The sequence below is a fragment of the Juglans regia genome, chromosome 15 (assembly GCF_001411555.2).
Source record: "Juglans regia cultivar Chandler chromosome 15, Walnut 2.0, whole genome shotgun sequence".
In the NCBI taxonomy this organism is placed as follows: Eukaryota; Viridiplantae; Streptophyta; class Magnoliopsida; order Fagales; family Juglandaceae; genus Juglans; species Juglans regia.
In genome coordinates this window covers 135,959-162,376 of record NC_049915.1, presented here as the reverse complement: position 1 = coordinate 162,376, position 26,418 = coordinate 135,959, and the positions used below count along the sequence as shown (strand labels likewise).

Below are 26,418 nucleotides of genomic sequence, written 5' to 3'. Positions count from 1 at the left end.
ACCATCTGAGCGCCTTCCTATGCCTTCGTCATGTGCAATACACAGGCAACGAGATTATACAATATTAACATTAACAAATAGAAGAGATTAACTACAAAATATAGATCTTTGGTGTGCTGATAAATTAGTTTAGAATATTTACAGGTGGCTCTAACTCGCAATGTTTACCATCGATTGGAACAAAAATACCCTTCATGGGCCTCAAAACTCGTGTAAGTTACCATCAAGATGCACCAACTCATTAAGCCGGATGAGCAAAGGATAAGCAGGACCTATAAGTGCAGCCATATGTCATCTTGCTGTCACGTTCACCGATCAAGATTCAAACTTGACTCTCTTGGAAACTTTGTTTCTTCCAGACAAATGCCAAGAGAGAATAATTACCAAAATCCAGAACAAGGAGGAAACAGGAACATGTGTTCAGACCATAAAAAGATACTTAAGATCCTCCACCGTTAGGCGAGTTGCAAAGCCCCCACTTTGGTCTTCACCAAAAGCAGACGCAACCATTTTTCTCTTCTCTTCCTATAAAGCAAGGTTAGAAAGAAACAAGTTAGAAAATTTATCAAATTATTAAATTCAACATTTCTTATTGTCTTAGACTTCTGGGTAAATGGCAATTTAACAGGTATTAGATCACGTGATCAAGAATTCAAACCCTTACACCCACTCCACCTCAATTCAAAAAGTTAAAATCTCACATGTTAAGCCCATTCACTAAAAAAAAGTCCAGAATCACACACAAGGGAGGGTGTGCAAATATTGATCCAACAAATAATTCACCATTCCCTATCGACTTTAGCTTTTGGAATAATCAGAAATGCAACATATGAAGAAAATCACTTCATCTCCCTGCTTGTAATCATGCACATGTTTGACCATCTCACACCTACCAACCCAATATCTGACTCCGAGCAATGTCAATTTACCTCTGTTGCACTGTCAATTTACCCAACAACAGAGGCAAGAGTATTTCAGATTGTAGTGCCTGCACACACAATCCAATGCAAGAACCTTATTCCATAATTAAAATCTAAGATGATGCGGCAAGTCTGGTATGATGAAATATTTGCCATATTGACCTATATTTGTCTCCAGTAGGGTAAATATGATGACTTATTGAAAGATTATGTTACGCTAGTGTGATGAGTTCTGGTGAGTTCAGTTCTTAAATGAGATTGGTCAACACAATTTTTTTTTTTATTAATACTGGGTGTTCGGAAGAAAGTCCCGACTAATCCCATGGGTGCATAGGCCCTCAGTAAGGAGTTTCTCACAAGTGCAACTTGGGTAATTCAAGAGAAAATTCCTTTATTCCGATGGCCTTGGGCCCTTGAGAGTGTGAATGCAGAATTTCGAACCCAAGATGTCCGGTTTATACAGCTCGCCCCAAGACCACCACGCCACCCCTTGGGGTTAAAACTTCTTTTTTAAATCAGACCACAATGGCACAATTTAAACTTCTAAACTCAATTCTTGCCTCAGTTCAATGACCTCACTAACTAAAACATCTAGGCCATTCCAATAGAATCATTTCAAAATATGAACGGCAGAAACATCCAATGGAATTTCTAAGGCATACCTTCTTTACATACACAGCGACTATGTAATCACCCCCTCATATTTTAGAGCTACCCACTTTTTTTATCACATTTAGATTGCTACTAAATAGGAATGAAATTTAAAAAAAGAAAAAGAAAAAAGAAAAAAGAAAAATTCCCAGTCATGCACCTTAACCACTTTCACTGAATCTCTCCTGAATCAAACCAACACTAATAAAAGAAATCTAATAGTTGGAGACAGGATGAATAACCAGGACATCATGACATACCTGGAGAGCTAATATTCTATCTTCCACCGTATCTTTGATGGTGATCCGCGTTACAGTAACAGGACGAGTCTGTCCAATCCTATGTGCTCGGTCAACAGCCTGGTCTTCGGTAGTTGGATTCCACCAAAGATCCAAAAGAATGACATGGCATGCAGCAACCATGTTTAACCCAAGGTTTCCTGCTTTTAATGACATCAGCATAACAGTCACCTGCGATAAATTATCAGTCATTCAGCTACTGAAAAGTACAACTCAGGTTAAGGCAGAAAGAAACAGAAGGGAAACAACCAAGTATGAGATCAACAATTTGTGATACTGATTTCAGGGGAAAAAAACTTTAACAGCAATGCACATTTAACAGCAGTATTGCAGTAATCCCATATACCTGAACAGAATTTTATTAGCTAAACGCTAGAACTGCCAGATAGATCAACTATACCCACCTTGCCAGAGAAGACATGTAGGGGTGGTGAACACGAGTTAGGGGCCAAACCTCTGGGTCAGTGTTGAAATCCCTAACAGCCCTGTCCCTTGCACCCAGAGTCATTGTGCCATCAAGCCTCCTGTATTGTATACAAAACTGGTTCAGAGAAATCTCCACCAAGTCCAACATGCTAGTCCACTGGGAAAACACAATTGCTTTTATTGCTCCTTCAGCTGGTGCCTTTGAATAAACTGTTGTGTGCTTTACAGCACTAACACTTGAATGGAAATTCTCTGCATGTGCCTTTTCTTCAGACAATGAACTTCCATTGCATTCCATGGAACAATTCATTTTACAATGTGTCTGCAGAATCTCAAGAACAGCTCTGATTTTAGATGAACTATACTCATTCTGCAGAACTAGTGAACTCTCGGTGAACTGAGAATTCATGGGACTACCATCAACATTGTCAGAAAGACAACTGCTCAGAGTAGCTTTGGAAAAAACAACATCCGAACCAAGTTGTTCCTTACATGCAGATGCAGGACACGTATTATCATCACCTGTCAAATACTCTGACACGCACTGATAGCAGAAAACATGGCCGCACATGGTAACAACAGGGTCCTCGGGTGGATCCTGTACAAGCATCAGATACAAGGAAGAATTAGATAGGAATGACAGGTGATGAAGTAGATTAAAGACTTTTAGACATACATATATATAGGTATATAAAACATGTAAATGCATATAAAGATGTCTTCAACACATCTAACTCAAGTTCACTTAAAATCTACTAGAAAGAGAAAAGACTGATCTACAAGGGTTGCTTAGAGACCATAATCTATAAAATAAGTGAGTTTCAATCCAGGACATAAACATTAAAACCCTAACGCCAATCATAAACTAGTCATGATTATCACCAATACTTGGTCACCAAATTACCTAGAACGCTAGTTAAACCCCTAAATAAACAAGCTCAAACCTTATAAATTAAATATAAAACTCATTGTAACAATAGACCAAAAATCTGTTCCTCTCCATATTTTACTAGGTTGCTAAAATACCCTTACTAAAAATAGAAAGCAAATTATAGATCTGTGAAAATAGTCAATAATTAGCTAAGCTTCTTCATCCTCCTTGTAGCTCCTATGCCACACGTTCCTTGAAGTGCTTCCCATGATGGATATGGTCAGACTATGTGTTTCTTGGATGAACTCTAATCAATCATAGTTGATGAAAACAACCCACTTTCAATTCAAAATTAGAGCACCCACATATCTCTAGTTATTTATATAGCCCTTGAAAATAGGGCACTCCTTGCCGAGGGCCTGTGCACCCCCTAAGATTAGTCGGGAGACTGTTTCTGGACACCTGGCGCCAATCAAAAAAAATATATAGCCCTTTGAAAATAGGCAATATCAATCTACAAAAACCTTTTTTTGATAAGTCAATCTACAAAAACCTAGTATAAACCATAGCAACAATGAGAACATTCCAACCATGTGTTTCCAAGTGGATGCAAAGAGTTTCATCAATAGACTCTTACAAGCCACATTCCACAATTCACAGAAAAGAGTAAAAAACCAATGTATTTTATTTTAAGAAAGAACTCACATTGCACACATGACAGATGGCAAATGAAGTTTCCAGGCGATTCAATAGATTAATCAGCATGTCCCTAGGTAGTTTCTTTGCCATTTCAAGAGAATCTTTTCCAACAGAGTCGGATTTATAATCTTTGACAAGAAATGGATGGTCACAGGCCTGACGGAGGCGCAAAAGCATCAAAAGAATATTTGCGTAATTCTGATTCACTGTGCCAGCAGCAGCATATGCCTGCAAAATGTAGATTCATAATTTCAAGTTAAGTGGAGATTCAGCAACGAGCATCACATAAACTAGAACCCATTCTTTACAAAACCAGAAAACAGAAAGTTAAAGGACTTCATAGCATTGTATTGGTATTTAGTTGAAAAAGAGTCTAGCACCATTTAAAATATTCTGTGTCATTAGAAGCCTCATTTGAAGACCATGATACACATCAAAATTGCAGCAAGTATCTAAACTAAAATGCCTGTGTTACTTCATTCATAATAGTGTGTTCATTTAACGACATCATAGTCTCTTCTATGACCCTTTCTACAAATTTCTTTCTTGACGTATGAATGATCTTACCACTTGCTAAAAATTATAAAATCGCATGAGAAAATAAGCTCATATAACTAATCCAATACTCCTTTAAAAATGGTTCTTACATTAACCTTTACAAGCATTACGCTAAATCCAAAACCTTTTTTTTTAACCAGCCTAAAATCCAAAACTGTACAAGAATATTGATTAGAGAGCCCCTAAAACTATAGAAACGCATAGTTAGACTATAAAGGGGGGTATACAACAAATACACCTAATGACAGAAAGAAAAGAGTAAGAATTCACAGACATTAAAGCTAGAGAGACAGAGTGGCTGCCATCCACTCATAGAGTGTATTGAACAAGAACTCCTTGAGGTAATCTATTATTCTCAGTGTCTTGGAAACTCCAGTTATTCATTTCCCTCCATATGCACCACATCAAACGACACCGGATCATCTTCCACAATGTCTCACCATGTTGGCTCTCAAACCACCCCTTCCAACATGCTGAAAGATCTACCACACTTCTAGGAATTACCCAACTAAACCCAAACAAGTTAAGAACAGCTTGCCATTATGTGCTAGCTACGTCACAGTTTAATAAAAAATTATTGACAGACTCCCCATCCTGCTTACACATAGAACAGCACTCCACTACCGTGACATGTCGCTTCCTAAGATTGTCCTAAGTAAGGATCTTTCAAAATGCAGTCATCCAAACAAAGAAAGCAGTTCTCAAGGGGGCCTTGCTCCTCCAAATGGTCTTCCATGGGACAATATTGTTGTCATTGGGTAGTAGTGCATTATAAAAGAACTTGATTTGAAACACCCCTCTGATAAGATCTATCGCATCTTGTCCTCGCCACCCTATCCTAATAGAGAGTATACAGCCTAACATAGGAGGTAAAGGAATCAACCTCCAAGTCTTCAGCCACTCAAACAAACTCTTATTTTTCTGAAAAATAAATGCCGCTCAAACAAATTGCAGTACTTGCCATTGAGGAGAACCGTTTGAAATCCGTAAGTTGTTTGCCATCAATGTATTATGTTCCCTAGCAATGCTAAACAGGCCCAGGAAACCTCCAAGTCTTGAGCCACTTGCTAATTTTTTTATATTAAAAAAAAAAAAAAAACCTCCACTTCCATTGAGGAGACCCATTTGAAATCCGTAAGTTGTCTGCCACCAATGTATTCTTTTTCCCTAGCAACGTTGAAAAGGTCCAGGAAAGCCCTTTTAATAGGCTACTTGCCGTAACATACATCATGCCATAACTTAATCCTAGTTCCATCCCTACCACATTTAATGTACCTCGAAAATTCTTTGATCTCTTATTCCCAAAAAACAGGGGTGGTTGAGGTGAAAGATTATCGCCCCATGAGTTTGGTGAGTGGGATGTACAAAATCCTCTAAAAAGTCTTGGCAAACAGATTAAGCATGGCGGTGGAGAAAGTAATATCAAAGCCCCAAAATGCCTTTGTGAATGGGAGGCAAATACTTGATGCAGTGCTTGTTGCCAACAAATGTTTGGATCGTCAACTCAAGTCGGGAGAGCCAGGGCTTCTTTGCAAGCTAGATATGGAAAAGGCATATGATCGAGTTAATTGGAGCTTCTTACTCTATATGCTAGAGCGATGTGGGTTTGGGGTGAAGTGGTGCTCATGGATTAAACATTGCATCTCTACTGCACGCTTCTCTATTTTGATTAATGGTACAACAAGCGGTTTCTTTCAAAGCTCGCGGGGATTGAGACAGGGGGATCCCTTATCTCCATTACTTTTTGTTCTCGTAATGGAAGCAATTAGCAAAATAATCGACGGTGTGGTGGAGGGTGGCTTTATATCCGGCTTTTCAGTGGGGGAAGCCAATATTGGCTCTCTCAATATTTCTCACCTCTTATTTGCCGATAATACCCTACTATTTTGCGAGGCCAGCCATGATCATATCCGTGCATTGAGGGCTCTCCTTCTATGCTTTGAAGTCGTTTCCGGATTGAAGGTGAACTTGGGCAAAGAAGATGTAATTCCGGTGGGACAAGTGCAAAATGTGGATGGTATGGCTTCTATCTTGGGATGGAAGATATCCCATTTACCAATGAAATATCTTGACCTCCCGTTGGGTGCTCACTACAAATCGTTATCCATTTGGAATGATGTCCTAGAAAAGATGGAGCGGAAACTCGCTAGTTGAAAGCGGATGTACTTATCCAAAGGTGGTAGAGCCACACTCATTAAAAGTACTCTATCCAGCCTACCGGCTTATTTCCTCTCTTTATTTCCACTTCCATCACAGGTAACTTACTGCATGGAGAAAATACAGCAAGATTTCCTATAGGGAGGGATGAACGACGAGTTTAAATTTCATTTGATAAAATGGGCCACCGTTTGTTCCCCAACTTATCAAGGAGGCTTGGGTATCCAAAATTTGCAGCTTTTTTTTTTTTTTTTATGTCAGGGAACCTCTCCAAGGTAGGGCCTTTCGGACCCACCCCTGCAGAGTAAACCCCGGTCCCGTGCACCACACCCTCAGAACAAATTTGCAGCTTTTTAACAAGGCATTGTTGGGTAAATGGCTATGTCGATATCCCTTAGAACATCGAGCTTGGTGGAGATCATAGGGAGGTTGGTGCTCAGATGAGGTGAATGGACCCTATGGGGTGGGGCTCTAGAAGCACATAAGACATGGATGGAATATCTAGTTTTACCCATTTTGAGGCAGGTGACAGGTCCAGTATCAAATTCTGGCATGACATATGGTGTGGTGACAGGACATTTAAGGAAGCCTATCCAGACTTCTTTGGTATAGCAAGCATGAAAGAAGCCTCAATTGCAGACCTCCCTCACTATTCTAACGGCACCCCCCAGTAGAGTGTCACATTCCTTAGAGCTGTCCATGATTGGGAAGTTGACGCAATCTCTGAATTCTACACCCTAGTCTATCCAGTCCCTATGAGGGGGGTAGGTGAAGATTTTTTGGCACCCCTCAGTGAAAGGGAAGTTCACAGTACACTCCTTCTACCAATCTATCTAAGCGTAATGCAAATTCATTTCCGTGGAAGAGCATTTGGAAGACAAAGGCATCATTTTTTGTATGGACAGCTTCTTTGGAGAAAATCCTCACTATTGACAACCTAAGAAAACGCCGTATCATAGTATTGGATTGGTGTTGTATGTGTAAAAAGAGCAGAGAATTCGTCGATCATCTACTAATGCATTGTGAAATTGCCACAACTTTGTGGAATGACTTTTTTACTAGGGTGGGTGTAGCTTGGGTGATGCCAAGAATGGTGATTGACATCTTAGCTTCAGGGAGAGGTCTTCAAGGCACTTCTCAAATTGCTACAATTTGGAAGATGGTTCCGATATGTCTATGTTGGTGTCTTTGGAGGGAGAAGAACGAGCGAAACTTCGAAGACCGTGAGCGGTCATTGGATAAACTTAGAACTTTCTTATTTAACACCTTGTTCCAATGGTCAATTGTAATTGATTTTAATGACATGACCATTCATGAATTTCTTTTATCACTAAAACATCACTCCTGGGCATTACTCTTGTATATGACCCGTGTACTTGGCTTTGCCTATTCTTATGATCAAAAAAATTTTATTTACCAATCAAAAAAATTCTTTGATCTCTTCAAACGTTCTTTCATAAACCAACCCCACAGCTCTCATTCATTTCATTAAAGCACCAACCACCCCACTCACTGCCATTACTCCATAGGTAACCTTTATCATTCCCATAGTGCCAGAGCCGCTATCCCCAACTAATGAATGTCACTGATCTTCTAACACCCAAACCAAAATAAGGGAACAAACCTTGGGCCAATTCAGCAGATGAATTTCATTTCCTCCCCTTTACCGCCCCATAAGAAATCCCTTTATAGTTTCTCAACACAAAAACACTATGTGGGGAAGTTAGGAAGAGTGCTCTTAACCATTGTTACTTTGCCTCCCCTAGATAAATATAACCTCTTCCATCCAACCAAACAACGTTCCAATTTCTCTAATATACCCTCCCAACTAATCTTGGCCTTAAAATAAGCTCCCAATCATAGGCCCAAGTACATCACAGGCAACACCAGGATACTGGATTGAGAACCCTTAAGGCTACATTTGGATGTTGAGATGAGCTCAGTTCTTTATGAATAGTTGTGAGTTGAGTAGTGGATGGAGTTATGTGCGGCACATCTAAACTGAGTTTAAAGTGTGTTTGGATGTTAATGAGTTTAGTACTTTTTACGGGAAGTTGAAAAAGATTGTGGGTCTCACGTATAAAGATGTGTTAAGTTGAAAAAGGTTGTGGGTCCCACGTGTAAGGAGGTTTTGAGTTAAGATGAGTTTAATAATTTGAAAGTTGAGTATTTGAATGTTAGACTCAGCTTAAAATTAGACTGAGCTCAGCAGAGTCTTGCAACCAAATGCAGCCTAAAACAACTTTAAAACTTCTCCAAAAAATAATTTTTTTTTAGAAAAAAGGAGAACTTTATTAATGAGAGAAGTAGGCATAGCCCAAGTACATAGGACATATACAAAAGCAACATCTATGCATGATTGTCAAAGATACCAGAGCCATGAATGTTCATGCCATTAAAATCTATTACAATCGACATCCAAAAATCAAATTTAAAAACTAACTACATCAATCTGCTCAACATGCATCCTAACTTCAAGCATAATGGTGAAGCAATCACAATTTAGAGATCCTAAAATTTCATAGAGATGACCACTATTACTTCCTAAGTTTCCACATGCATGCCATATCATAATGAAACAAAGGTATGGTACAAGTGCAATGATGCAAACTCGTCAAAATGATTCAATATAAAATAAATTACAAAAAAAAAATAATTACAAAAAAAAAAATCTTTCTAATATATATTTTACTAATAAAAAAAAGTGCATATTAGAAGATCAATTTCATTTGCTTCCACAAGCAAACAAAGTACCTTTATTTTACTAGGCTTATAAGCTCATTGAAAATAGCATACTTGCTAATTGAAGTATCCAAAGTTAATTCAAAAGGACATAGTCCAGCACAATCATAACCTATTCTATAAATAGGGAATAAACAAAATGGAATGAGCAAAACCTTGAATTGAGAGCGTGAGTCAGCTTCTAGCTTGGTATAGAAGGCCCGTTCCTCGGTTGAGAAGTTCACCTTCGTCAAGTGTACTGTTTTTGGAGGTAATTTAATTATAGGCTCCCCATCAATTAATGTCCCTAGACGATAAAAACTAACAGGGATCAGCACCAAACAGAAAAGTTGTTGGTTTAAATTATATATAGCACATCAGCAACAAAATATGTAGAGTATAAACAATGCATGCAGTTCTTTCCTCATAAACGCCTCCCTATTCCATCATTTACCCTCTCCACATAATAGGGTCAGTAAAGAGAGTTTTGAATATGTTTTTTTTTATAAGTAAAAATAAGACTTTATTAAATCACCAAAGTAACACGATACAATGAAAATGCCCTGTTTATGTAGGCATATTGGAAACTAGGAATTCGTGAAATTCCATGCCATTAAAGTCTACAGCTATGGCCCAAGTACAAAGAGTTCTAAAAAATAACAATATAAGCTCCTCCACAGATCTCTCTTTGTCTTCAAAAGTCCTCTCATTTCGTTCCTGCCATAGACACCACATAATACAGATAGGGATCATCTTCCATACTGCTTTAATCTGTCTCACCCCACGGATAGAATTCCAGCAAGCCAATACATCCAAAACTGTTTCCGGCATCACCCACGCCATATCCATCCTTATGGCGTGTTTAAATTATTAAATGACATTGATAACTGAACAATGGCTTTTTAGGGATGTAAATGAAAGGCTACTCAACTCAGCTCAGTTAAACTCGAGCTCAGCCCAATGCAATTATAAATACTCCACAAAATTAGGCTCGTATTAAATTATACAAACTCACAAAGACTCACTCGACTCTAATACTATAAGTGAACAAGCTCGTATAAAGCTCAACTCGACTCGTTAATTCATTCATTATATTACTATATTTATACATTTATAGTAATAACATATAAAAATGAGTTATATATGTATAAAGTTTATTAGAAAACAAACACAAACATTTAACTTACTAACAATGCATATTATTGTTATAACTCATAATAAAGTATGTGTCTATTACTTATAAAAATAAATAAAGTACATGTATACAAAATTAATAAATGTTATAAACATGTAATCACAGAAGGTTATATATAAGTATTAACATACTAATTATACAGTTAATATATCAATATCAATATATTAATCTAATTTTAGATAACATATTCTAAGTTTTTCAATACCGGTTTACTCGATCAAAAATTGAAGTTTGTGTATTAAGGCCTTCAGTTGATTACAGTTGTTGTCCACTAAATGATAAAATCCTTTTTCTTTTCTTTTTTTGATAAAAATGATAAAATCCATTTGATTGTATTTGTAAATTATAATTGTCATTACATAGAAAAAAAAGTGTATTTATCTTTGTATTTGTAATTTTGTATAATTGATTATATATTTTAAATAATTAGTACCATTTTACTATTTTTTTTAACTTTATTTTAGTTTTTTCTTAGAATTGAGAGATTAAAATTCTAAAAAAAGGCTAAATGAGTAGAATCAAGTCATGGTGTATAGGATCCCACATTGCTTGGAAGGAAGAAGTTGTTGCTTGTTATAATGATTCTAATAGGACTTCAACTGTACTATTGACTAGTCCTTTTGGAGTATATGCCTAGATGTGGCTAGGGCACTATCTTAGAGCATTACACCATATATAAGCATCACCTAGTCTAGCTCAAAGAGACCAAATAAAACGTCACAAGGCGCTAGCTATATCGCAGTGGACTAAGAGGTGATTCGTGGTTTCTCCATCCTTCTTTCATATGCAGTACTACTCCATTATTATGACATGTCTCCAATGAGGCATGGATCTTGAGGCACATCCACAGCAATTGATTAAAAAATGCAGAAAATAAATGTTTACACCCCCCTCCAACAAAAAAAAAAGAAAATTTAATATATAGGAGAGAAAATGTTAACCTTTTGTACGACGTAGCATTATAGCCCTCAGAACCGCTTGAAGTTTCTTGTACCCATGTAGTGAATTTCGGGATATTGGTAACTTTATTGTATTGTAAAATGATTTGTACACAGCATATGGATCATATTTTAGGAACCTGAAATAACTGTACAAGTCATCAATAGCATTTTGAATAGGTGTTCCAGATAAGCACCACCTTCTTTTGGCTCGAAGGCTGCAGCACGCTCTAGCCACTTGAGTTCGGTGGTTTTTTATCGTTTGAGCTTCATCTAGTATCACCCTGAACCAACCCACTCTTGCTAGCGGACCACAACCACAATCAATAGAACTATCCATTCCTTTTCTTCCCTTCTTTCCCCTCTTAGTTACATTAGTCGTTTTTTTCCTCTTTTTATCAGTGGCAAATTCAGCGGATAACCCATACACCTCATTTTTTTCATCAGCATCATCCTCTTCAACTAAAGGTTGTTTTGGAACTTCGTTAGTTACAATTGCGTATGTAGTGAGAACAACATCGTATTTTGCCAGTGCAACAGGATCTTTTGTCCTACTGCCTCCATGATAGACTAAGACAGAAAGTTTAGCTTCATCTGCAACTTTTTCATCCAGCTCCCTTGCCCATTGTCGAAGAACACTTGCTGGGCACACAACTAATGTACCAGCTGCTGGCCTCTGCCTTCTAAATGACTGCGTAGATGTACTCACTTCTGGAATAGGTTTTAAACCATCAGATTCTTCAGACTTCTTGACTTCAACCACACCACCACTGCCATTATCATCATCGTCATCAAGATTCAATGCTTCAGTTTTGTGATTGCATAGATCTTCTGATGTTGGTTTTGACTGCAAAGACTTCTGCATTTGTATAAGGGCAATCATAGAAATGGTCTTGCCAAGGCCCTGTGAGATATAAGCACAATGTGTAAAAAAGTCAAAAAAGAATTCCGTGTCCTGGATAAAGCAGGATATTGATTTCAACTAGAATTTTCATGACTAACCTGATCATCAGCTAAAATTCCACCCATACAATGCAAACTTCTAGTTTCTTTTTGCAGCATCCATGCCAATGCAATTTTCTGTAATACAATGTTCTAAGTTCAAACCATACAAGTCACACCTAAGAAAGATAATAAAGATAGAGAAACACCTGATGTCTGAGAAGAGAAATAGACAAAAGACCATCCGGTAAAGTTGCTTCAAACTTGGGTTGATTAAGATCCTGCAAGAAAAAAAGTCCATGAAATCTTAAACTAAAATATCAAATCACTGATCATGTTCTAAAAACAGATGTAATGACAGTCTGACAGTGCCAATCTTCGTTTTATACTCAAGCTCCGCACAAGTACATAACATCCAGTTCGTGAGCTCCCTCAAATCTTAAGTATAGAGTTCCAATAAACAGAGAAGTTCCAAACTTTAACTTTATTTTTAGGAGCAAAAAATGGCCATTCAGAAGATGAAGTATGGAAACATCATTCATATTGGAACAATAAGTTATCGGGGAAAAGATTATGAATATCACAATGCATCTTGCAAATAAAATATGCCAGAGTTCATTTATCAACACAGAGCTAAGATTGTCCGTTAAAACAAAGAAGGAACTTTTCTTTCTTAAGCATGATATGATAGGAATTGCAGTACCATTGAGCATGGTTAATAACGAACCAGACACCATATAGAGACTATTCAGTGCAAAAATTAAGTAGACTTGCCACGCTGCCCAAGAGTGAGACACTGAGGGTATATTATTGAGGTTTTATGATCTTCGATGAAAGTTAAACTCGCGACTTGTGTCTCTAAATCCATTACACATGTCATACTTATGGTTGGTCGATTATAAACATAAACAAGGGACCATTAATGCTATAAAGCATTATCAACTTAAAGAGAATCTTCTTTCGCATAATATCTCAGGATGGCGACTTTTTGAAATAGCTTCTTATATTTGAACAAAGCAAGCAGTCCATCATATTTTAAACCCACCCCTTTTCCCTCTTTTTTGTAAGTATTAAGTGACAGAAAACAGAACAAAGTGCATATGCATATATAACAGAATCTCCAAATGTTTTTTTTTTATTGGCACCGAGTGTCCGAGAACAGCGTCCCGACTAATCCCAAGGGTGCACAGGCCCTCGGCAAGGAGTTTTCCGCAAGTGCACCTCGAGTAATAGAATCTCCAAATGTTACAACTAACATTTACAAGATCAACAAACTTGAATAATAAATAGCACATGCCACTACCTCTAACGCTCCAATGGAAGACCCAAACCACATGATCTATACTCCAAAAAGACTAGTCAATGATACAACTGGAGCCTCAATAGAACCTTATAAAGAGCAAAAAATTTTCATTCCCAAGCAATGTGGGATCTCATTCACCACATACTATTATCCTTATCGTATGGGGTATCACAATCTACCGCCCTTAAATTCCCGACGCCCTCATCGAGCCTGTCCGTTGTAGGTGGCACAGCTCAAATCTCACATTTCTAGTTGTGATAGACTCTAATACTATTTGTAACACCCCAATGGAAGGCCCAAATTACACGGTCTATACTCCAAAAGGACTAGTCAATGATACCATTGGAGCCTCATTGGAACCTTATAAAGAGCAAGAACTTTTCCTTCCCAATCAATGTGGAATCTCATTTACCACCTACCATTATCCTCTTATCATATAGGGTATCACACTGCCTAAAACAATTCCTCAGTCATCAAGTCTTTAGGAAAATGGACCTAAGGGAATTACAAGGGAGCCCAACAATATGGAACGTCCATTTTAATAACTTGACTTAACTAAGAGTTAAGGACCAGAAAAGATATTAATAAAAATAAAACTCTGTAACATAACTGCAAGGAATACCTCCAATGCTGCTTGATAAATCAATCTCTCATCATTTTCAGTTTGCCTTTCTTCACCTACCATGGGACGGTACGAGGCATCACTTGAACTAACAAACTGGCTGGAGGAAATGGCCTTTCCATGCATCAGAGATGGAGGTAGCATCCTAGTTCCACTGTTTTCGTACACAGCAACTTCATCATTTTTGCCCCTGCTAAACTGATCCCGCAGATAGCCCTTGCTTTTGGTTGCACTAGGCCCTGCTGAATGGTAAGAGCTTTCATAAGTATCATGAACATGACTGCCTCCCATGTTCTCTGCTAAATTTCTTAATCTAGTACTTGGTGTAATCGGCTGTAAAGATGGTGGAAGAGTTCTCTTCAAAGCCTGTTGAGATGAAATTTTCTTATAATCATCACTAGAAAAGTTAGCAATACATGAACTAACGGTCCAAGGCTGACTCACATTTCCATTATTCGTAAAGGACTCATAATCATCCAGTTGGGCACTCTGATGATTTGGTCCCCCAGTAGTGTCGCTTGAACCAGGATGAAAATGGTGTTTGTCCCGTGAATAATTATTAGCATTCGAAGACTTCCCATTTGAAGCAGATGCTCCATTAGGAGAATTAACATTTTGAGATTGTACACTGTAACCTGCACATTTAATAAGTTGCTACGTGATTAATCAAACATAAGATTTTCAGTATGAACCTTTAATTATAAAAGCAGTCTAACCTGTAGCTCTTGAATTTGTTCCCTGGGTAGAAGCCCATAAAGGAAGAGCCCTAGAAGCAGTAGACCCCCTACCATCAGTTTCCCAACTCTCCAAATCTTCATCAGATGAACTAATATCTATAAAATCCATCACCAACAGAGATATTGAATGGTGACTTTCCTTTTCTTCAACCAACTAAGAAAGACAATTACCAAGATGAGCCAAACTGCCATTCAGAAGCATAATCAGCATCCCATTTCAAAAAACTGAAAGAGCAACATCCCACATCAAATTATCAGGTGTTATATTTGAACTCACCAGTTCTGGGCAATGTCTTTAGATTGGCTGGAAACCCAAGCACCTAAAACAGAGCAACATCTACATTCTGAATCAATGAAATCACAAAGATGATCCACATGATCAATGAATTATGCCCCCACTTCCTTTAAAAACAGTAGACTGATGAGATGCCAGCTTAATAAAATATACATCACCAAAGAGAACAAAAAAGTGAAAGCATAAGAAAAATTAATTCAAATCAAAATGTGATTCGGATTTCATTTTGGAAGTCCATTTCTTAAAAAGTGAGTCTCAAAATAAATCACACCCCCAATTCCTTCAAAAGCAGCAGATTGATCATCAAACCAACCCATAAGAAGAAGTAATCAAGAATGGAAATTCTGAGACTAAAAAATGTAAACGCTTGACAATTCATGAAAGAATTTGTATCAGCTAAAGTGTTACATTAACACAACTATTTCAAAGGGAGAAAACAGATAGGAAGAAAATTTGCAAAGACAAAAAAAAAGCACGCAAAGGAAATTCGGATATAACGCCAACAGTTTTCATTGCAAGCTCACGATACCATGAAAGAGAAAATGATAGAGGGAAGTGAGGAGGGCGAAAAGGCAAAATTAAAGTTTCAAACTTGCCATTTACAGAGAATCTGAAACCCCTTAAGAAAATTAAAGTTCCATTCTTATCGTGCCCAAATTAAAATTGCAAGACACTAGAATTCTCTCAACACGTGATCAACGGCATCAAAATGTGCACTGTTTGTATTTATATTTATGATAACGGATTGGGTAAATGAACCGCACCCATCACACAACCAACAATCAAGTACAAACTTGAAAGAAGACTCTAAACATACAACGCAATTCGCACCACCATGTGTGAAAGGGAAATAAATGAGAATTACCTATCATATTTTACTACATTAACCCAAAAAATAAAGCAACGAAATTTCGCAGGCAGAGCTAAAGAAAAAGTGCCAAGGACACTACACAAGGTTACATGAAAGCTTTAAGAAAGAAACCCACAAGAAAACGTTGCAAATTTTTAGGCTTGAGAGGGACATTTAAGAATACTAAAGAAAAAAAAATTCGTGTAAGAAAGCAGATATAATAAGAAAAACTTCGGTTGTATAAGTAAATGAGACGCGAACGAAGTAGAAGAGTAAGAGAGAAAGACCGACCTGCAATAGCCGATCCTCATTGAATAGGGCTTGCTTTGCGGTCACCGAATCGGGAACGCGGAAAGAGAGAGAACCGAGAGGGACCAGCGGCAGCGTTGGGAACAAGGAAGGAGATCTGCTGTAATTACCGAAATTAAGTTTTGAATATAAATACCAACAATAACATTTGGATTTCATTGAGATGATATTTTATTCTTTCAACTCCAGAGACGGATGACTTTTTATTTATTTTCTTCCCTTTTTTGTTGAGCCTTGAGGATTTCAAAGACCTAAGCCCGATTAGAGTAATTAATAATTGAGAAATGCAATTTGCAGATGTGATCATTATCAAAAGTCATCTTCAAAATTTGAAAAAATATAAATAAAATTATTTATATTGACTTCATTAAAATATAAAATTTTAAATTTTAAGCCACAGCGATTTTAAATACATCTTTAAATTTAAAAATGTATTGTTCATCATCAAAAATAATATTTTATTATAAAAACCAAAATCAACTTCTTTCATGCATAAACGATGTACAGTAATATAATAGTTTGTTCTTTAAATAATAATTCAATTAAATTCATATAGAGTTAATATTATAGGGTTATAGTTACAATAGTTTTTATATTATTATAATATAATATAATATTATTAACTAAAAAATCCGATGCTCCGATCTAATTCCAAGCCAACAAAAAGGTTGTCAATGCTATTTGGGATGCCTTCCGTTTAATCTTTTATGAGCAATATTAAGTACAGTCTCCAAATGGAGACTGCATTGCAAGTCTAGTTAATTTTATCTTTAAATTTTTTTAAAATTACAATAATATCCTTATAAAAATAGTTTTTTTTTCTATTTCATGAAAAACTTGCACATGCAGTTCCCGTTTAGAGACTACAAATAGAATTTCTCATATTTGATTATTGATTGTTGGGCTTTCTTTAGATAGTGTAATTGTAAAATATGAAGAAAAAAATTAAATATTTATTATTAAAAAATAATATTATATTATTATTTTGATAAATCTAATGGTTAATCCAATGTAAGGTTGTGGATAGAGAGATTTTTGAATTATGAAAAATATGTACTTTTCATCAAATTTTAAATATTACTTTAATAAAGCCAAAGTCAATTAATCATTTTGATAGTAGACTCTATTTTTATAAAATAATTGCGCGGTGCTTATACACTTCATAATTATATCTAGTATTAATCTTAATAATTATATACGTTGAAGAGAAAAAACACCTATACTTATAAGTGACCTCATTTGGTTTCACGGACATCATATCTCGTCTCAACATCTAAATACCATTCAAATACGAATAAAAATTAATTAATTAATTTCAACTTTTCAACTTTTTTATCTAATTATTACTTAGTTATTACAACTTTCTCAAACTTCCAGACAAAATATAAAAAATAATTATATTTTTTAAAATTTCAAAACAAAAATTATATTATAATATTTGTATTCAATTTTGTCTCTCTATTTTCTCAAAATCCTATAAAATATATGAATTCAGATTATTTCACTATTATTCACAAATAATCTAATTATTATTTATATATTTATCATCTCATCTTATTTGTATAACCAAATGATACCTAAAAGGGGACGTGTAAATGTAAAACTCTATTATTCGGTCTTAATTTTAACACACCATTCAAATTTGTCACACTTATACAATGAAAAAGACAAAAAACCCACTCATAAATGAAAAGTTTTGAAAGGGAAATCTCATTTCCCTTCTCCTTCCCCTTCCTTCCATGGGGAAGCTCAAGGTCTAAAGTGTGGACTTGCCCATGTTGAATGCCCATTATCCCAATCATTGTTAATATGTTCCTTTATAAGTGTTGATCATGGCTATGTAATTTTTCATCCAAAAACTTAATACAGTAAACTTTTAGTTTCTCTCTTCTTCTCCAGAGACAAGGTCATACTCGAATATGATCTCATTTTCTTGCACTTTTTCATATCTTATGTTCATCCAAACACCTACTATCGGGTGTGTTACAAATGATATTAGAGAGACACCGGTATATGTGCTATAAATCCATGGAATAAACTATTGTATCCATCAATAAAATCAAAGAACTGGTAGAGCAAACACAGCAATGTCACAAGGTATTACAACAACATTTAAAGGAAATGGCGAACAATTTTTCGGAAACTTTTAATCAATTGTAAATAAGACCAGGTGTAACCTTACATTCCCTAAGGGTGCTTTCCTAAATAAAGTCAGGCAAGAAATTTCGTGATTAATAAATCAACTAAATAATAAATAAAGCCTAAAACTAAATTCAACTGCTCCATCGAAGTATGGTCAACCTGCTCGTATTGATCATCTTCCTCGCTTTGATGGTTAAAAACATGAAATAAAACTAAAATGAGTTAAAAACTTAGTAAAAAACTCATCATAACGTAAACATAATAAACGTAAGAATTTTTATAAAAAATTTCATACCGAGAGTTTAAAATCATGATCGACCATATTGATCATTATGTCATGCATAACGTGTATAGATTTATCTAAATTAACTGATTGTTTTGACTTATTTGACTGGATAACATACTTAACTTTGTGTGCAAAGTTATGCATTAGCCCTACATCCTGTAGTCGCAAGGATAGCCGCTAAGTAGTATTATGGCATACTACAATGGACTATGCTTGAATTCGTGGCTTACACATTCATCCTGAATCTGTATTGATATTATGCATCTAAATAGTCATCTAATTAAATTAATCTAATATTATATTGCACTTTGACTTAAGAAAGCTTATATGTTTTATGCGTTGTGAGATGCATGATATGATACGTACATAATTATAATTGTCGAATCTGAACATGAAGCGGAATGATATGATCGTGTGTTATGTTAGATGACATATTTGCATATACCACGACATTCGTGGTACATAAACATTGGCTTTCAATAATTAGCTTTAATAATAATTTATCTGACTAACTAATGTTCTACTCCTAATTTATGATTAAACTACTTATCTCGTTGTGCTGCTTATTGAATCTTGCTTCATAGCTCATTACCTATACGAAGTACGAATCGTCACTAACGCTTCTATAAAAACGTGTCGAATATTCTACTTAATTAAATACATACTAGAGAATAATTTAATAAATATTATGGTTCATACAAACTTGAGTACTAAATATCATATAATTAATTACATACTAATAACATATTTTCAGTTTAAATTTAAAATTTAGTAGAATAATTAGGCTTTATACAAGTTGTTAAAATAAGTTGCAAAAATCTTAATTTATAAAACAGTTAAATTTTTTTCTTGACATTAACAAAATTATTCAAATTTACTAATAAATGATAATATCATTTAAATATTCTTAACACATTTCTTTATTTTCAATTCACAACTTAGTAACATAATTATAACAAAATCTATCAAAGTAAACAACAGAATTTCGTTAATGAAATAGACTTAATCAGATTAAAGGGTTCAAAATAAAATTAAACACTTACTATTTGCTTTTGAAATTTAAATACTAATATAATATATAATCTTTCAAATATCATTAAATGTATATTTTTATCTATATATAGACTTAATAAAATTTAATACTAAAATTATTGTATTTTTTTGTAAAATTATTGTATGCTATTACTATAGTTCAATCTTAATTTAATACTTAATAACTTAATAGGATTTATGAACTAATATATTTAGTTTAAAATTAAGCCTAACTTAACCATTAAGCCCAACGCCACTTAAACAATATAATAATTTCCGAAATGAAATAAACCAAGCCTATCATAAAATTAAGCCCAGCATGTAAATAAAGCCCATGTGAATTTAAATAAACCCAACTGAAACAAATGAAACAAGAGATGCAATCTGACTTAATTTTTTTTTTGTTTTTGAGTAGTCAATCTGACTTAATTAAACCCAATTAAATCAAACAAAAAATTTACACAATTTCTTACTATTCACACAATCTTTATACATTACACTTTTTTAATTTTTAATTTTTTTATCAAATATTTAATATATGAACAATGAATAGAATAATTGAATTAGTTTAAAAATAATAAATTTAAAAAAATTTAAAATTAAAAAAATATGATATGCGAAGGTTACGTAGCACAAAAAATCTACACAATCTCTTATTATTCACACAACCTCCACACACCACACTTTTTTTAATTTTTATTATTTGTTTCTTTTATCAAATATTTAATATATGAATAATGAATAACAAAATTGAATTAGTTTAAAAAGAATAAATTTAAAAAAAAATTAAAAAATTTCTTTTAAAAATTTTTAAATTTTAAAAAAATATGTGTGGAGGATGGGAGGCTCTATAGCATTTATCTCCGTAGCATTACTCCCTTTTCACTTGAGAGTATCACACGCACGAGAGAGAGAGAGAGAGAGAGAGAGAGAGAGAGAGAGAGAGAGAGAGAGAGAGAGAGAGAGAGAGAGAGAGAGAGCTGGCGGCCAAGTGTATCGAGAAGGAGAAAGTGACGCCAGGCGAAGGCCGTTCTGGGTGGTTGGATAGAGATCAACGATGGCAAGGCGAGATGGAGGAGACACAACGGGTCTAGGGGCTAAGGCGAAGATGTCGACGACGAGATGATGTCTGACTACCTCTAGAACACGGAGGAGGAATTTACATGACACCGTTAGATAGAGAAAATCATCCAAGCAGAGAGAGAGAGAGAGAGAGAGAGAGAGAGATGCTCACGGTGCTGCAGGTCTGGGTGCAGAGCGTGGCTAAAGCAGGGCTTCACCATTCATGGCAATGGTGTGTGAAGAAGGATAATGAAGAAGAAGCAGCAAAGGTTGAGGAAAAAGTAAAAAGCCTTGAGGATTTGAGTCATCGCCATAAGGGAGCAACTCAAAACCATCAAATCGTTGGCAAAAACTCTGCAATTGTTTCTAGATCAATTAAAAGGAACTCATATACGTATGCTATAATGGGAAGAGTCCAAAAGCCACGTCTCGTATTGCATCCTTAATCATGGAAGACCTACATGCACCAAAGCCTTCGCCACCCTCAAAGAACCTCAACCAAATTCGTAACCTTAGCCAACACTTACTTCTGTCGCCTCCTCCCAGTCTCTCCCTCGGAGATTGGCTCAATTCAATTGGTTGTACTTCTATGGGAACACGTCGAGAAGACATGCTATCACTGTGTCCAACCCTTCCTCTCGATCCTTCCAGTAGTTGACCAGGTATGATCTTGGAATTTTGAATCGGTTCAAATCGGTTAGAATTTGTTTGAATCAGCCTAAATTGATCGATTGAATCGGTTTAGTGAACAATTCAAAAAGTTCGCTAAAATAGATTTGGTTTCTTCCATTTGAATTGGCTTGAATCCAACCGTTTTTTCGATCATTGGTATCATGTACAGCTTAGTTTATCCATCTAGGGAGGATTTTGTTTTAGGAAAATGATTTACATACAATATTTTTTACAACACTTTATACAATTATGTTTTAAATGAGGGGTATTTTTGTAAAATATCTTATAAAAGTAACATCATTTTACAAAAATATCATCATTTTATAACATTATTATGAAATGTGTTGTGTGTATATCATTACTCTTCTTTTTATAAGTGATTTGATCATAAATTGTGGCTCAACAATGTATGTAAGCAGTGCACAGAAAACCTTAGAGGGCAATGATCTGAGAATATTTATTACGCCCGTGGGCAGAGAAAACCTTTGAATTTATGGTTATCAAACTTAGTTGTGGCGAGAGCAGAAACATGGAGGTCATGGGAAGGGGGAAACACTTGCAGAGCTGATGGCTCAACATGGAGGTCTGATGGCCCAGCTTTATCTAATGCACTTGCAGAGCTTATTTCTCCATGCTTCTCTAGATCTCGTCTTATTACATTGTACACTGTCACTTATACAAGGGGAGATTTGAAAAATCTTCCAACCCTATTTGATTCGGGTGGGCTTTCATATATATATATATATTGCAAAGCTTGTTTACTTAAAAAACATAATTTTTTTTTTCATTTTTTTATGGGCAAATTGAAATAATTAAAACATACGAGGTCGAGGGTTCCAACAACAACCACATTACAATGTCACATTCATACAATTAAAAATAAAATAGTGGAAAATGTTAGAAATTGAGCCAAATTAATGATCCGATCCCAAATCTTAGTAGCTAGTTAGATACTGAAAAATGAGTACAATTCATGATATAATGGTCTATAACGTTGTGGATCAGACGATTGGTATGCCTACTGCAATAAAATTGTAGCTGTTGTTGGTTAAAAAATAAAGTATTAAAATCGCATTTTCCTCATGCTCGGCCACGGGAGTATGTCATGTCGAGTCCCAATTTTAGCCTCAGGAAAGCTAATGACATAAAGTGACGATACAGGAGGAAAGGTAGTTGCATGGTTGTACCCGCACGTGAAGAGTTGAGAAATTAAGACTACATATTTGAGTTGAAAGTTAAATAAAATATAAAATATTTTTTTAAATTTAAAAAAATAAATTATTTATTTTATTTTATATAAAAATTTTAATAATTAGATGAAATAAAATAAAATGAAATCATTTATGGCAACAAACAAGACGGAAGAATTATTGATAATTATAAGGGAGATAGCAGTTGAAAGAGAACACATGAGGATAAAATGGGCACAAGTATGAGCATTGGTAGATCCTAAGGCACCATCAGAGTTTGCTTCACTTCATGCATTTTTCTTATGTCTCTTCTCTTTTATTGTTGAAATTAATTATACTTAGGGGTGATAAACGGTCCGGTCGGATCGACCATTTTGGTTCGGACCAGACCAGACTGAGAGTTAGACCGGTCCGATCCGGTCCATATTTTAAAGGATCGAAAACATTCGGTCCGGTCCACGGTTTTTTTAGTTTGGACCGAATGAAAAATTAAATTTTTTTTTATATATATTTTATATATAATAATTGTACAATTAACAATATAAATTTTTAAATATATTATTAATACTTATTAATATTCTATAAATTAACAATATTTTATATATATCTTCATCTAACCTATCATTATTAATAATATAAAATTTTAAAAATACTACTAACACTTGTTAATATTCTATGAATTAATAAATATATAATATCAATTAGTTAATTATATAGTAATTATATAAATTAATAATATAATTTTCATCTAATTTATTATCATTAACCATATAAATATTTTTTTATTGAGTTTGTTACATAATACACATTAATAAGTCACTTAATTTAATTTAGTATTTTAAATAAATTTTTTCTATTAATTGTTTAAAAAAATAAAAAATAGAAAAAAAATAGATTAGACCAACTAGACTAGACCAAATCGGACGGATAATTATCAGTCTAATTCAATCTCTTTAAATATTCAGTCCAATCCAATCCAAAAAAATAATGAATCGAAAATATTCGGTCGATCGCCGGGTACTACAGGCAAATGGCATAGTAGTACATACCATGGAAAATCCACGCGCGGGTAACGAAAACAGAGAGAAAGGCGCCAAAAGTTTCTAAAACTCAAAAAGGGTAATATTCTGAATTTCTGATTCTGCTCCCGCCCCGCCCCGCCCCGCCCTTCATTTCGTATTTTATATTTCTCTCTCCACTTTCCCCTTTTCTATTTACATTTGCCCTTTCTTTCTTCCCCCCATCTGTCTATTTGCCTGTGCCTGTGTCCTTTCGAGATTAATACACAGACATTCCAACAAGCACAAGCACGAAAATGGCTACTACTGGTGGAGTAAAGGGGAGGAAGAGAGTGGAGGCCTCTTCGGAGCCCCAGACTGCTACTTCTTCTCTCCTTCGCGCCAAAGATGGCAGCGCTTTTGCTCGATGGTACCCTTTTCCAAATTCCTTCTCTCCCTCTCTTCTGTAGTTGAGAAAGTTTTCTAAGGTTTATGTTTTATTTTTTTAATATACACATATCAACTATTTTTACAACGCAGTATTAGCCGACTTTGAACTGTAGTTTTTATCAAATGCCTTCAATTTTTGTTCGATTGATATTTGATGAGGATGGGTTTTGATTACTGCTGGCTATACGCAGTGAAGAGTGCAACAAGAATGTTCCAGTGGCTCTCATAAGCATGCACAGTTGCAGCCTCGAAGCCAAAATCAAACTTAATCTCGGTTCGTATCCTCTCGTTTGTATCTATTCGTATCTCAAAATATCACTTGTTTTTTTTTCTCGTTCAAATAAACAAGAACCTATTTTGATGTGTATTTTTTTTACTGTTCCTGTATATTTTCTGTTTTAGAGGCTCAAGTCGTGGAGATGTCCACTGAATCCAAAAAGAAGCCTGCAGACAGGTATATTTGGTTTTCTGTGCGAGTAATTCTGCTATTAACGTCCCTTTTTTATTTGAAATAAATTGATTTTGAGTATTTACGCAGGAAGAAATTAGGTACAACAGGACCTAAGGCAAAGAAAGCAAAAACTGAGAAGAAGGTGAAGAAGGGCAAGGATCCAAACATGCCCAAGCGCCCTCCTACTGCCTTCTTTCTCTTCATGTACTCTCTCTCTCTCTCTCTCTCTCTCTCTCTCTCTCTCTCTCTCTCCAGTCTGAACCGATCCTGGTTTCGATTGGTTTTTGTGTTTATTCATTGTGTGATATATATAATCTGTGAGGATTTATTCTATATATGTTTCAGGGATGACTTTAGAAAGGCCTATAAGGAAGCACATCCCGATTCCAAGGACGTCAAAGTGGTATAAATCTTTGCACTAAATTTATTTTCTGGTTTGTGATTCGATTGTGGTTAGTCTTATTATCTTGCTGGACGATGAAACTTAGGTTGCAAAGGAGGGTGGAGAGAAGTGGAGAAACTTAACTGAAGAAGTGAGTTTTGAATTAGTGTTATTCTCTTCAAAGTCGAATGCTAAATTATACGAGTGTCCTGACCTTTTTGGCATATTTGGTTTTCAGGAGAAGAAAGTTTATCAGGATAAAGCTTCTGATCTTAAGACGGAGTATGAAAAGGCCTTGGAGAGTCATAATGCTGAAGATGAAGATGTAATCCGTTCTTAGATGTTGCAGTTATTTCTCCATTTTGATTTTAAGTTTATTTAAATTGTTTTGTTGTATGGTTTTTATTCTGAACAAGTGGCTTTTATTACTTTTCCAGGGTGATGGAGGTTCAGAGAAGGAAGTGGAGGGAGCATCTGATGGAGAGTAGTGCATGTTGAATTTTCATCTGTGTGATGATTGGCTCTGGTCCATTGTAAATTTTTAGAACTGGTTTGGTTAGTAGTTTGAGAGTAGATGTTAGAAGCTTTCTCAAGGGAAAATATAGTGTTTCTTGGTTTGGGGCACCATTTCTATTCTTCTCAGAATGCTAATTGTTGGTTAACTTGTCAAGTATCTGGCCTAAGTCACTTTCTTGTTATTCTTATAGTTATTCTGGTGGTTCTTTGTTCTTGATTGGTTTCTTCATTGGCTTAAGCGATTAATTGTTGGGGGCATGCATTCGCATTAATTTGCTTTGCACGCACGCTTCTGAAGCAGATTCTTTGGGATGGATATGCATGCGGTCATTGAAATTGTTTTGGATGTGTTCCCCATTTTATGGTTTATGCGCTGTAAGTAATAATAACTCATTATTTCTATTTAATGAAACGGATAGTATGCTGAAGATGAATGCTAGAATAGACAGATGAGTTGTTGCAGAAAGCTGAACCTATATCTCATTGGACACTTGTTTCGTTGTCCTACAAGGTGGCAGTGGTTTGCCACACAAGCACAAATTGTGGGAAGAGGCAGCTGCGGGGAAGATATTACATGGCCTTGTGGTATCTCTCCACATAGTCTGTTTGCTCTGAAGTTTGCATTTCTTAGGCTTTCAATACCCAACAAGCTATTCGGGATTCTTCCTGAGAGTCCATTGATGGACAGGTCAAGCCATTGAAGTTTTAGCAATATGCCTAAACCTGTAGGGATGGCGCCGTTAA

The 26,418-nt window shown here is 35.4% G+C and overlaps 2 protein-coding genes across 3 annotated transcripts; one reads left to right on the top strand and one right to left on the bottom strand.

Annotated features, from left to right (window-relative positions):
* Positions 1 to 51: 51 nt before the first annotated feature.
* Positions 52 to 16,646, bottom strand: LOC109002801 (helicase-like transcription factor CHR28). Of its 2 annotated transcripts, none has more exons than XM_018980714.2 (13): positions 16,476 to 16,646; positions 15,317 to 15,383; positions 15,019 to 15,224; positions 14,747 to 14,937; positions 14,303 to 14,668; positions 12,587 to 12,658; positions 12,438 to 12,515; positions 11,439 to 12,339; positions 9,479 to 9,609; positions 3,873 to 4,094; positions 2,325 to 2,894; positions 1,832 to 2,041; positions 52 to 525 (listed from the first exon to the last, which is right to left on the bottom strand). In XM_018980714.2, exons 3-13 carry the CDS (start codon positions 15,146 to 15,148, stop codon positions 421 to 423), a joined length of 2,976 nt encoding a protein of 991 aa, XP_018836259.2. In that variant the 5' UTR covers positions 15,149 to 15,224; positions 15,317 to 15,383; positions 16,476 to 16,646; the 3' UTR covers positions 52 to 420. The 2 variants fall into 2 exon arrangements, with proteins under 2 accessions (XP_018836259.2, XP_018836252.2); XM_018980707.2 differs by having other exon boundaries at positions 15,317 to 15,359.
* A 7,410-nt stretch (positions 16,647 to 24,056) lies between these two features.
* LOC109002847 (high mobility group B protein 7) lies at positions 24,057 to 25,889 on the top strand. Its single transcript, XM_018980762.2, has 8 exons — positions 24,057 to 24,305; positions 24,517 to 24,599; positions 24,728 to 24,779; positions 24,864 to 24,980; positions 25,122 to 25,179; positions 25,265 to 25,309; positions 25,397 to 25,483; positions 25,596 to 25,889. Exons 1-8 carry the CDS (start codon positions 24,193 to 24,195, stop codon positions 25,644 to 25,646), a joined length of 606 nt encoding a protein of 201 aa, XP_018836307.1. The 5' UTR covers positions 24,057 to 24,192; the 3' UTR covers positions 25,647 to 25,889.
* The last annotated feature ends 529 nt before the right edge of the window (positions 25,890 to 26,418 follow it).